General features: G+C 40.3%; 2 protein-coding genes across 10 annotated transcripts in view; one reads left to right on the top strand and one right to left on the bottom strand.

The window, feature by feature from the left end:
- Positions 1-12747, bottom strand: part of FRY (FRY microtubule binding protein) — a 404013-nt gene that overhangs the window by 50901 nt on the left and 340365 nt on the right. For all 8 annotated transcript variants that reach the window (XM_070239478.1, XM_070239480.1, XM_070239479.1 and 5 more), the window contains 7 exons: positions 11408-11606; positions 9851-9972; positions 6643-6830; positions 5505-5599; positions 2815-3422; positions 1825-1922; positions 1285-1455 (listed from right to left, as the gene is read on the bottom strand). In XM_070239478.1, the coding sequence (XP_070095579.1) occupies positions 1285-1455; positions 1825-1922; positions 2815-3422; positions 5505-5599; positions 6643-6830; positions 9851-9972; positions 11408-11606 (1481 nt within the window). The remainder of the gene's footprint in view (positions 1-1284; positions 1456-1824; positions 1923-2814; positions 3423-5504; positions 5600-6642; positions 6831-9850; positions 9973-11407; positions 11607-12747) is intronic.
- ZAR1L (zygote arrest 1 like) overlaps positions 1-12747 on the top strand; it is a 103959-nt gene that overhangs the window by 64533 nt on the left and 26679 nt on the right. The gene's annotated exons all lie outside the window — the stretch shown is intronic.

The following is a 12747-nucleotide window of genomic DNA, read 5'->3' as shown; positions in this document are numbered from 1 at the left end:
ATAATATTCCATCATATGTATATACCACACCCCATTTGTATTTTTGAAACTTCTATGTCTAGTGATCCAAACAGTTTTGCCTCCTCGCTATCTCACAATTCACCTTCTTTTAAAACAGCCGTCTTCTGCCTACGTAAGCAGGACGTTTGCACAGGTTACGTTGGTATTTCTTGTGTGCTGAGGTATGTGTGTGCTCGCTTAGTAACCCTTGGGGGACAGATGTGACCAAGGTGATTATCCAAAGCAGCCAGTTGGCACTTAGGAGAGGTCCTTTAAAATGCCAGGGATGAGGGTGTGGAAAGAGCACATGAATCGTTGGCCATTGACAGTCCAAATACAGCCCACATATTGCCGATCCACGTTGCAAATCAAAATCTGGCAGGATCTACCATAAATGTTGATGGATGGAGCCACTACTTTCTTCTAGGTAGAGTCCTTCAGTCTTGTGGAGCCTTTCAGAAAATGATAGATCCTTTCACCTACCAGCACCCTGAATTGGTGACATAACTAAAGGAAAAGTTGTCATGGGCTGTCCTCCTCACTTCTGAAAAGGCCCTAGTAAGGTATGACTGCATGTCCTGAAAGGAAAAGCCGCACTGAAAATACTGAAACTAGGTAGCTGTTATCAATGATTTGCCTCAGATTTTGAGCCCTTGTGTATTAAGCTTGTTGGGGACTGGAGGTGCTAAATGGAGTATATTTCATCACTTGCCCCATATGCTGTGTATTCCTATCACCAACATACAGAGAAGTCAGAGTAGGGCTTTGTAACGAATGTGCTAGAAACACATTTGCGAGGACAAAATTCCCATTCCAGTTTCAAAAGCAAACATAAAAGATGAAGATAAAAAGTTGATTTCAAAATTTATGCTTTGTTAATTAGTTCAGAGCAAACAACCATTAAACACATCAAGCCACACAGTAATTCCTTAAATAAGATTTGAACCCCCAGAGTAACTAGGATAAAAGTTCTTTGTCTCTGCCATGTGCTGACAGGTATTAGTGGAGTAAAAAGAAGGAGTTTAAGCTTTGGAGGCAGCTATACCTCCATTCAAAGGCTGGCTCTGCTGCCTTAAACTCACAGCAGATTACTTAACCTGCCTGAGCCTCAGATTCTTTATTATGATAATATCTACATCACTGGGTTGTTGTGAGGATTTAAAATGATTTAATATGATAATATATAATAGGCATTCAATAAATGAAGTTGAGTATTATCAGTTCCATATAAATATTTTGCCCATAGAAACTATGATGGATCCTACCCTGAACTCAAGAGCTCACCTCTGCCAGGTAGGTAACCATATTCAAGGTGATGTCAGCATATGCTTCATGAAGGTATCGACAGACCACGTTGACCCACGTGGCGCAGTCCCTGGTGTAGCTATGTGTTTTATAGAGAGTCATGACATGTGCGAGATTGGAAAGTTTGGGGTTCTTCTCTTCCAAACAAACCTTTTAAGAGAAGAAAATAAATTAGGGATAAAATAGCCTGGTCAGTAGGAAGAAATGTTAGCAATTTTGCTAAAAGTCCTGGCAGTCTAGAAAATAGATCGATACTTTTCTCGGTAGGCTGCAGCAGTGCCTGTCTCAGTAATTAGTTAATATAATTTTCACAAATACTTTACCTGTTTTCTTAATAATGAAACCAGAAAAGACAATGTGCATCAGCCACCCAGAGATGTAAATTACTAGCAATATCAATTGTTACTTTCAGGTTTTGTAAAACTCATTGCCCTCTCTGGGCCTGGTAATTTCTGTCCAACACTGGGCCTTCCTGCAGGCCTCTGTGGATCTGCCTGAGTGTGGAACCGTAAATCATACCTGAGCAATCCTTTCGGCTATATCCTTACAGAACTGATTGGGATTTTCGAAATGCTGAATCAGCTGGGGCAGGAGACACAAAACATTCAGTGGAAACCCTGGGTTAGAGAAGATAGAATGGAGATGCTGAGCGTGGTGTATTTTAACTGTTAACAGTGGGAAGGCAACATTACAGATTTCATTCTGAGGTGATGCAAAAGCAGTCTTCTGAAGCAACTTTAATATGATCTAACAAAATCCAGGAAAAATGCACAACCACAATGGCCCCAGTTCGGAGTCACTGATATAGATCTGTAATTTTCAGATACAATGGCTGTCCTGCCATGGACTGTAAATAAGAATGTCTGGCGTAGATTTTAAAAAGCACATTAAAAGGAACCAAAGCACTAGTTTGAAATTTTTCTCAAAAAACAGATATTTTAAGGAAAAGCTGTATGAGAGGACATAGGCCAGTCAATTTAAGTCTTACTCATGTCATCAAAAAGACTCTTTAAAATGATGAGCACCACTTAGTAGCACTGTATGAAGCTCCAGCTTCATGAAAAGAATTCTGGGCCACATGCCCTGGTATTAACAATCTAGTTTGTTCAGCTTAATTCAAAATAATAGGGAATCAAGAAAATTTTCAAGAAGAAAAGAAAGGCTAGGAAAAATAAAAGATCTAGGAGTTAAGAAAAAAGGGAAAAAATGTCTGTACAAGAGCAACGGAATAAACTAACAGTATCTGCAATTATATCTGGAAAGCATAGGGAAATGACTAATATATATTACTTCTGCCCCTTTTATGCTATTGCCTTAAAATATCTTCTACAATATAAATAATGAAGACATACGTTATATAGAAATTTAAAATAAAAAAAAAAACTATTCCCAAAGAACCATTTCTAAGCAGACTGTCACAAGCAGTAAGCCCACATGATCTTACACTAAACCTGAACACAATAACCAGCAGAACTGTGGTGAGAAGCGCGTGAGTGATGTTGGCTTTACCAATGGCTTGGGATGAATCCACCATGGATACTTTGGACACTGGCGTCAGCAAACTGAAAAGTTGTAGGGTAAGGTCTGTGGTGGTGAGAGAGGTGAATCCTTTCAGCAGCAGCTGCTGCAACCCTGAGAAGTCTGCCCACTTGAGCTGCGCCTGGAGTTTCTCAAGTTTTTCTCGGTTCTCAGCTTTATCGAGTGGCATGTGAGCTAGCAGTCTATTCAAAAGCCTTAAGGCCATTAGGTATTCAAACTCAAAGTCAGATTCCATCAAGGCCACTGTGACCCAAAAGATGGTGGCCAACAGGTTGGTTGGATGATTTATGTGTGATGGGTCTGTGAGGCTGTCCTTCAAGGAAGAGGAGCTTCTGGTTTTTGAGGAGAGCCCTTGTTGGGTACAAGCCTGAATTCTGTCCAGTGTGGCGCTCCGAGGTGGGTCTGAGGATCGGTCAACAACACCAAACTTCTTGGGCACAGAGAAGCTTCTTTGATGCCGGCTCCGTTCTGCGGTGGCTGTGTTGCCACTGGCTGTCCCAGGGTTCACATTTAGTTGTCCTGTGCTCTTTCTGCTTGCTGTTAGTTTAGTGCTGGAGCTCAAATCTGGTGATGAAGAGCTGGGTATAAAAATAAAAAGTTCACTAGAAGCCCAGCATGCTTCACTGAACAGCCAGTCCTTCTAAGATCCACTGATGAACAATAAGGGAGGGAAATCATTCTTTGGAAATACTACTTTCTAGTCATTTTTTCCCCTATATTCTTAAACTTAAAGGAATAAATTTCTTTATTCTTAAACTTTAAAAGTATGAAAAACAAAACTTAAGCAGAACAACTCTCACCAACAAAACAACAGTGATACCTAATACTGACTTGTGCTTACTGAAAGATTAAAGAAATAAGCAGCTGGCCATAAATTTACTGATCTTTCATTTATCTTTTGTTTGAACTTGGGTAGGAGTAATTACAAACTAAAACGTGCCTGATAGGTACAAACTTTAATATTCCATTAACTGACTGATAAGGAGAACAGAAATGGAAATGATGTTATCTAGAAAGAAAAAAAGTTAGTAAATGTTAGTATCAAAGGAAATTTTTTGCATTTATAAAAATTTATGAAAAATGATTTCTAAGTTTATTTCAGGCTAAAAAGATAAAACTAAGAACATTCTTGATAAATCTTTATTGATTTAAATAAATCTGTAGGTTTATATAGATAAATATGTATGATGTTAGCAATCACACCAAAATTACTTATCCATAAAAAACACTCAACTTAAAAATGAAACAAGGGGCTTGCCCAGTGGTTAAGTGCACACATTCTGCTTCTCGGCGGCCCGGGTTTCGCCTGTTTGGATCCCGGGTACAGACATGGCACCACTTGGCACGCTATGCTGTGGAAGGTGTCCCACATAGAAAGTAGAGGAAGATGGGCATGGATATTAGCTCAGGGCCAGGTTTCCTCAGCAAAAAAGAGGAGAACTGGCAGTAGTTAGCTCAGGGCTAATCTTCCTCAAAAAAAAAAAAAAAGAAAGTAACAAGGTCCAATGTGATATAACATTACTGACTCAATTTCAAGCAAGATAAATTCAGTTATACAAACAGAATATAGAATTGTGAATGATTTGAAATGGGTTATTAAACATTGGCAGGAGCAAAATGAATTAAAAAATAAAAAAGATCCTAAGGTAGGAATTTCTGCAAGTAAAACCAACATTTATTCCAACTGTTTTTTTTTTAAAGATTGGCACCTGAGCTAACATCTGTTGCCAATTTTCTTTTTTTTCTTTTCCTTTCTTCTTCTCCCCAAAGGCCCCAGTACATGGGTGTATATTCTAGTTGTGAGTGCCTCTGGTTGTGCTATGTGGGATGCCACCTCAGCATGGCTTGATGAGTGGTGCCATGTCTGAGCTCAGGATCCAAACCCGCGAAACCCTGGGCCGCTGAAGCAGAGCACACAAACTTAACCACTCGGCCACAGGGCCAGCCCCCTAACTGTTTTTACAGTGATGGTTCACATCAGTTTTGTATATATTCATTTAAAAATAATATGTAGTTTTAGTTTACAGTGTGATAAATAGGACAACTATTATACAAAATTTGAAAAAATACTCAGACGTAAAAAAGAAAATAAAAAATCATTAATATTTGTATTATTTGGAGATAACATTTGGTGTCTACCTTGCTGACATTTTAAAATACTTATATAACATATATATATGTGTGTGTGTGTGTGTGTGTCATAACTTCCTTTTTCTTTTAACTTAAGAAAATGTCATACATGCTTTGTTAGGTTGTAAATAGACCTCAAAAACTATATTTTCTTTTCTTTCTTTTTTTTTTTTTTGGTGAGGAAGATTAGTCCTGAGCTAATATCTGCTGCCAATCCACCTCCTTTTGCTTGAGGAAGATTGTCCCTGAGCTAATATCCATGACAATCTTCCTCTATTTTATGTGGGATGCTGCCACAGCATGGCTTGACAAGTGGTGTGCAGGTCTGTGCCTGGGATTCGAACCTGTGAACCCCAGGCTGCCAAAGCAGTGCAGGTGAACATAACCACTATGCCACTAGGCTGGCCCTGCCTCCCCCGGCCCCTGCAAAAAACTAGATTTGTTCTTTGGACTTTGCCCGAAGTCCAGGCATCTCCCAAACATTCAGTACAGTCTCTTTGATTTCAAAATGTCATTAAGCTGGTTCTCACCGAGATAATACAGTTAAGAGATCACTGTTCTTCAAGCAGTCAGACAAGTTATCCACGGCAGCTTCCAAGGTAAGGAGTGCTTCCATTACATAACCCTGCAAACATGCAAAGACAACATTTTACACTGCTTGTAGCTACTGTTAACTTCCTGTAGATAAATTTAATTAATGCAAACTTTATTCAAATGATGGTAATATCATTGAAAGCTAGACAGGCATCACTATTTTAATTTACGAAGCCTAAAAACAAATTTTAAAGGCCACTTAGGAAATTCAGATGGCTTAGAAGTTAGCAGATAATCATGAAGATTTATTTCCCTAGGTCTGAGGTCCTCAACAGATGAATTTCATCTGAAATCCAACAGGGAAGGGGCAAGGCTAAAGGGGCAAGCATGGTCCCTGGCAGAGAGGGATGGTGGGCATTTGAAATACAGAATGGCAATGTCTGAAAGCCAGATATTAAGACATGAGGTATGAGAAAGGCTGTGCCTCAGCGGCATTTTCCAATGGCCAGAAGGAAGAAAAGAAGCTAGAGTCTACTGGCATGCAGGCCTCCTGAGATGCAGGAACGTTCCTGATGGAAAGGAATGGCTGGGCCCAAGCTACAGAGCTTGCAGTGCTCTTGGTGTTCAACCTTCCCAGCTCCCCAGTCTCTGGAGTCCCCAGTCTTCAGGGTCTTCTCGTGGCATCTACTCTCTCTGTTATTTCTTCCAGTTCTTCTCAGTTTAGTGAAGGCTAACTACAGAGAGAGGGGTGGTGCTTTGCAAAGACACAATGGAGATCCCTTCTTTGAGTGGAGAGATTGCACAATTGCATCTTAGGTTTTAGCAAAAAGACAAAACAATATTAAATAACTCCCCCATGCCCTGCCAAATAAAACCAACAACAAAAACAACAAAGGAGTCACCAAAGGATTTCAGTTGTTGGCTCAATAAAACAGTAACCACTGGATTTCTAGAACAATGCTCCTTGAAGTGATTTTTGTAAATACAAAAGTCAACATTTAAAAATTTTCAAGTAAATTATACATGCCCAAATGGCTAGAATAATTTGCAGGAGAAAGAAGGCTCAAAGAAAGTTAACTCCTCATCTTTGAAATGCGAGAAGATGGATGAGTTCAGTGGTCTTTCCTTCCATACCTGAATCTCATCTCCATGTTCTCCAATCACCTCTACCAGTCTTGAGAGAACGTCAGACAAGGCATGTGCTGACAGAGGCTGTTTGAGTGCCCGGAATATCTGGAAGGACCGACCGGCATAGTGCCTTGAAGAGCTTGCGAGGGCTGTCTGTAACGCAACTTCACTCAAGTGTTGCTCCAGATGGAAACCTAGGGCCCAAAGAGGTTAGGTCAGCCACTACTCTGAGAACTGTGGGGCATCAGTTATCTGTAAGTATAAAACAGGCTAACTGCACAGATCTACCTCCTGGGTGGTATGTACTTACCATTTTAAAATAAAAACTACATTTGAATAAATCTTAAGGAGGCAGAAGCTTTGGAACAAGATGGTCCTGTTTGGGGATCAAGGGTTTTGAGACTCTGGGAAACTTAGTCTCTATGAGCCTATTTCCTTACCTTTAACTTGTGAATAATAGCATCTATCTCATAGAATTATTGTGAAAATTTACTTAAAAAATGCTTTGTACAATGTCTGACGCATAATATGTGCTCACAAATGTCTTATTTATTACCCTGCTATTTTTCAACACCGTTCTTCTGTACTACTTTTTACTTAGAATACCTTCACTCCTTTTTTCATAAGAGAATTTGTTAGAAACAAATTTTCAGAGGACTTGTGTATGTAGCGGGAGGAGGTTAGTGGATCTAGTCAACTCTACACACGACCAAGGCCCGTGCCAAAGTCTTTGCTCTTCAGAATAGTCTATAAAAATGCAGATGTGTAGATACTGTAAAGAAGGCAGCCATCATTTAAACTTTAGGCTAAATATTTGTTCTTCCAATAGCATGAAGGTAATCTCAGTCATCAGAAAACCATTTGGTCAGATGGAGATGAAGTTGTAAGGTAAAGCCCATGACTGAGTCCTGGGCCATTAAACTGTACATGTGCTGTGACTCAGGAGGGAGAAAACCAGGCCAGGAGAGTCAGAGGCCATGATGAAAACAGCAATTCTGGCTGTCTCTGTGATCTGGAAGGCCCGGCGGCACATTTGATTGTCACATGAAAGTGGACCAGGAGGGGTAATTCATTGTTATTGTTCTTAGCTGCTGCTTGGCTGTTTGACCCTAGGGACATGTAGACTGTACAAGAAAATGTTCCCGCCAAGCAAACAAAGGGTCCTGGAAAATGGACTTAGGGTGGGAAATACAGAAATAAACCCATGTAGGCAGTTCACAAATTATGAATGAGTCATGTTTCAAAATAGTTTGTTATGTCTTTATTTTGCTTTTCAAAACATATTTTCCTACTTAGGCCATTTTATATGTGGGGTTAGGTCCCCTGGCAATGAACAAAAGCTTATTCAAATCATAATGCTAGAACTATAATAGTAAGATTGCAGAACTCCCCCCACCCCCCCACCATGACAATGTCCTTTGGGAAAAGCTATTTAATGTGTAGCAGAGAAAAGGAATAATTCCTTCTGTCCCCAGTCACACAGTGACCCTATACTTCCCAGCCTTCCTTGCAGTTAGATGTGACCTCGTGCCTGAGTTCTGGCCAGTGGAATGTGGGAAGAAGCAGTGGATGCTTGGTTCAGGCCTGGCATATAAACTCCTCCTGAGGAGTCCTCCACTCACTCGTTCTTCCTCCACCTGCTGGCTGGACGCAGAGGGTCTATAGAGGCCTCTGAGCCTAGGGGCTGGCAGAGCCTCAGCATGGAGGGTCTCTGAAGCAGCAGGTGGAAGGCCGTCTGCCAAACATCCACCCTGAACTATTATGTGATCCAGAAATAACCTTCTATTGTGTTAGGCTTCTGAGCTTTGAGGGTTGTTTGTTACAGCAGCTATGCTACCCTGACTAATACACTGTTTCCAGGAACATATTTTATTGGGCTGTAGTGGAAACAGGCGGAAAGCAGAGATGGACAAAGAAATTGCGGTGGGTAAAAATAGCTTGGGCAATGTGTGAGAAGACTGAGACTCTAAGCAGCCTGAAGCAGCCTCTGAGAATACAGTACAGGCATTTGTATATTTTCTCATTTTTTTTTTTAAAGATTTTATTTTTTTCCTTTTTCTCCCCAAAGCCCCCCACTGTTACATAGTTGTATATTCTTCGTTGTGGGTCCACCTAGTTGTGGCATGTGGGATGGTGCCTCAGCGTGGTTTGATGAGCAGTGCCATGTCCGCGCCCAGGATTCGAACCAACGAAACACTGGGCCGTCTGCAGCGGAGCGCACGAACTTAACCACTTGGCCACGGGGCCAGCCCCCTATATTTTCTCATTTTTATGATCTTCATATAATCAAGAGTTTTAGACAAATTAATGGTTCACACAGAAACAGTACATTTCTTCCTTTGGGCTCTGTTCAGTTATTAAGTGACTTTTAAGTGGGGGAAAACAGCAAATGTAAATAGTCTTAATATTTCAAAGAAATTCCACAGAGGAAACTCACAACAAGAAATGGCAATCCTATTCCTGGAATGACTCCCATTTCAGTCTATCAGTATTTTTTGTTTTTTATTAAGTATCCTCTGATAATGAAAAGAGATGTGGCTAACCTGGAATGTTTCAAACTGTGAGATGTGCTGTCAGAGCCCCTTGGAAAGCCACTGAGCCATGTTTAATAGGGCCAGCCTGGTGCGTGAAAAAGGTAGAGATGGTTGTTGCATCACGCTGAGGAACCGAATTTAAATTTCACACACAAATCAGCTCAGGCCATGTTGAATCAGAACAGAATTCAGCTAAGGGCTTAAATATTATGATGCTACTATAATCTAATTAAGAGTCACATTGTGTTCAGAATATTGAGTAGTCATTGGCACAGGACTTGTTAGCAAATACTTTTAAAGTCAAAAACATTTTATTACAAAATTTTTTTTTAAACCAGTTTGCAAGGCTGACAATTTCTCACAGTTGAGTCTGATGACAGTCAAGTAATTAGATTTAAATAAAACATTATATGCACAGTTTAATTCTAGGGAGATAAATGAAGCAAGGAGAACGGTGACCTTGGGGAAATTATTTGATAGAGCATAATGCAAATATACGTGACATTAACAATCACTCAGTGAGGGACATCTGAAATAAGCTTCGAAAGTCCCCTATGAACATTCTTCTGTTATCGAAGCCCAATGCAGGACCATATACATGGTGTGTAGTCATAAGGGGAGAATGAGCTCCATTATAGAAAAACGCTGGAAGTCCAATTTGGGGAAATAGGATGAAGTACCTGATTTGGAATCTTTAAATACGGATACAACGTGACGCAGAAAATTAGTGAGCTGTTCAGCACTCTTCGAATTCTGATTTTTAGGCGTGATGTCTTCATGGCACCAAAGTGGACCAAATGCCCTTAAAGAAAATAAGCAAAATGTCAAAAATATTGCTATCATTTTGCATTTTTAAAACCACATATGTAGTTCTAACTCCAAAGATGCAATACATGTTTTTAAAATTTTACTAATTAATATGGGGGTGAATTTCAGTCTTAGAAAGCTTAACAGTATACTCAAAGCAGACCTAGCTAATCTGTGGAGACATACTCTTTCTTAAGTTTTATTTATAAAATTAAAACCTCACAACATTAAAACTTCTCAATTCACCAGAACAGTGTGTGGCACATAATAGGTGTGACATAAGTGTTTGTTAAATAAAATGATATAAAATATAGATTTAGACACAGGCTTAATTTGAACATTTGCAGAGAGAATGCTTTTACCAGCATTACTTCATTAGGTTGCCAGATACCATAGAACCAAATTGAAGATACAGCTTCTGTTGTCTACTTGGTTTTCAACAGTAAGAATGGGATGGAGCCAGATGTGAGAATTTCAGAGAACACCCTTCTCAACATGTGGTGTTGACAATGGTGAGTGGTGACACTGCCTTTCTTCTCCATGAATGATTTAGGCCTCTGAAGTACCCTGTATGTAGGCACATCAGCCCCCTTCCTAAGCTTCCTGCATATTAAATCCCATAGTGAGCTGAGAGCTGTGCAGAATACCCTGAACCATCATTAATGGAGGAGAGAAAATGCTCTTTTTTCATTTTTTGCATTAATTGATATGTTAGTTGAAGAAAGAAAAACTATGCACCATACCAGATAACACATGTACAGACGAGACTTCCAGGCCTTAACTCACCGAGACAGGAGAGCACACCCCAGGTCACAGGTAAGCATGCTTTTACACAAATACTGAACCTCAGGGTGCTAGAAATTCTGAAGCCTTATAAGTGAACTTGTTTATTAGAAGAACCAGAAGACCTGAAAAAACAGGATTGCTTGTAGTTTTTCTTGATTTTGATTATTATTAGTTTGATTCCTTTCCTATCATGTTTCTGGTCTCTGACTTCCATTCATAAATGACTCCTGGGAGGAGATAAGCAGACAGTGGTCCCCTCTGTCGCTGCTCCTGGGTCAACCGTGGCTATTATCTTTGGTTTCCAGAGTGATGTTCTTTGCAAAGTCTCAGAACTCCCAGATCCTGGCAGCTCTAGATGATTAAAGTCATGTTCACCACGGGGTGCTACTATCTCCTGCCTCCATCTGCTGCGTCGTCATTATACACAAATCTCCCTGCCCAGCAACTAGGACATCAGTGGGATCTTAGACAACTTCTACAGTGTCTGCCTTGTACACAGACTCCAGCAGGTGCAATTTAGAAGAGAAAATAGGACTCTGCTAGAACTCCGGGATCACTTTCCCATCTGTGTGGCTTTAAAGTGATGGCATTTTGCCCCCAATATCGAGCTGAAAACAATAGCCTGTTTCCTAACCCCTCATTACCTGGTTGTTAGAAACTCAATGAGCTTGTTCGCCTTCTCATCCGTTTCAGCGGCTGTGTCCACGTCTTCCACCTCTTGGGTCATCTGCGGGAGGTTCCCACTGCTCCCTCCCAGACTGATGCTGGAGGAGGTGGAACTGGAGCTAAGCCCCGAGTCTGGAACTGGGGATGACTGGTCCTCTCTCAGAAAGTCAAAGCCACCTGGTGGGAGAAAAAGGTCAAGGTGGAATGTACAAGGCAGGGCACTTAATGAGGTCAGGAGGTGAGGGTACAGAAGTGTGTATTTAAATTTTTTGGAGAAAACATTTAATTTTGGCTATGTGATCAAATGAGACTGATATTCTTTCCTTGCTTATGGTATAGTTGCACTGCTGTGTAAACCAGCGTTTTTGGTAATAGAAGGTGATCTGCTATTTTCTACTCTGGTGTTTTTTTTTTCCTAAAGATTGGCACCTGAGCTAACATCTGTTGCCAATCTTCCTTTTTTTCCTTCTCCTCCCCGAAGCCCCAGTACATAGTTGTATATTCTAGTTGTAGGTCCTTCTGGTTGTGCTATGTGGGATGCTGCCTCAGCATGGCTTGATGAGCAGGGTGTCCCCACCCAGGCTCCGAACCAGCAAAACCCTGGGCTGCCGGAGCGGAGTGCACAAAGTTAACCACTCAGTCATGGGGCTGGCCCCTACTCCAGTGTTTTAACTGATGCTTTCTGCAAAAGAAGTGGGGTGTGGGTGGGTGTGTGTGTGCCTGTGTGTACATGCACAGGTTGATGAACAGTTCTACAATACATTGGGACCCAATTGTGCATTAGTAAATTATATCTTGGAATTATACTACTTAAATATGTGAAATGATACTGCTTTTGAGGATACCAGCAACTGATGGCTGATGAGTAAGTTATACATAACATTTTAGAGTAAATGTGTCCAGAATTGTGAATATTATGTGCATATTAATAATTTTAATAAACTATGTCTCATGGTAGTCAAAGAAATATGGTCTAAGCAAATACTATGTTTTTTTCCCCACTACAGATTTGGGTATCATTCTATATTTCTGGGTGTGTTGCGGTTTGAAATTGTATATGTGTGACCATCCCTTTTCTCCTCCTTAATAATCATAAAAAGTACATAGTTCTGGTATGTCTGACAGATAGACTGAATTAAGAGTATGAAGCCCTGGGTCTGAATAGCATCTTTGCCATTTATTTTGTAATCTCAGGGAGTTTATAATAACTTCTCGGTACCTCAGTTTCCTGTTATAATAAGATAAAGACAATAATTTCTATCACAAAGGTTTTTAATGTGGATTTGAAAGCAACTATAGTTGAAATTAGGTATTCGAT

Source organism: Equus caballus, chromosome 17 (genome assembly GCF_041296265.1).
Source record: "Equus caballus isolate H_3958 breed thoroughbred chromosome 17, TB-T2T, whole genome shotgun sequence".
Taxonomy (NCBI): Eukaryota; Metazoa; Chordata; class Mammalia; order Perissodactyla; family Equidae; genus Equus; species Equus caballus.
The sequence above is the reverse complement of the archived record's forward strand: the minus strand, read 5'-3'. Positions and strand labels throughout refer to the sequence as shown.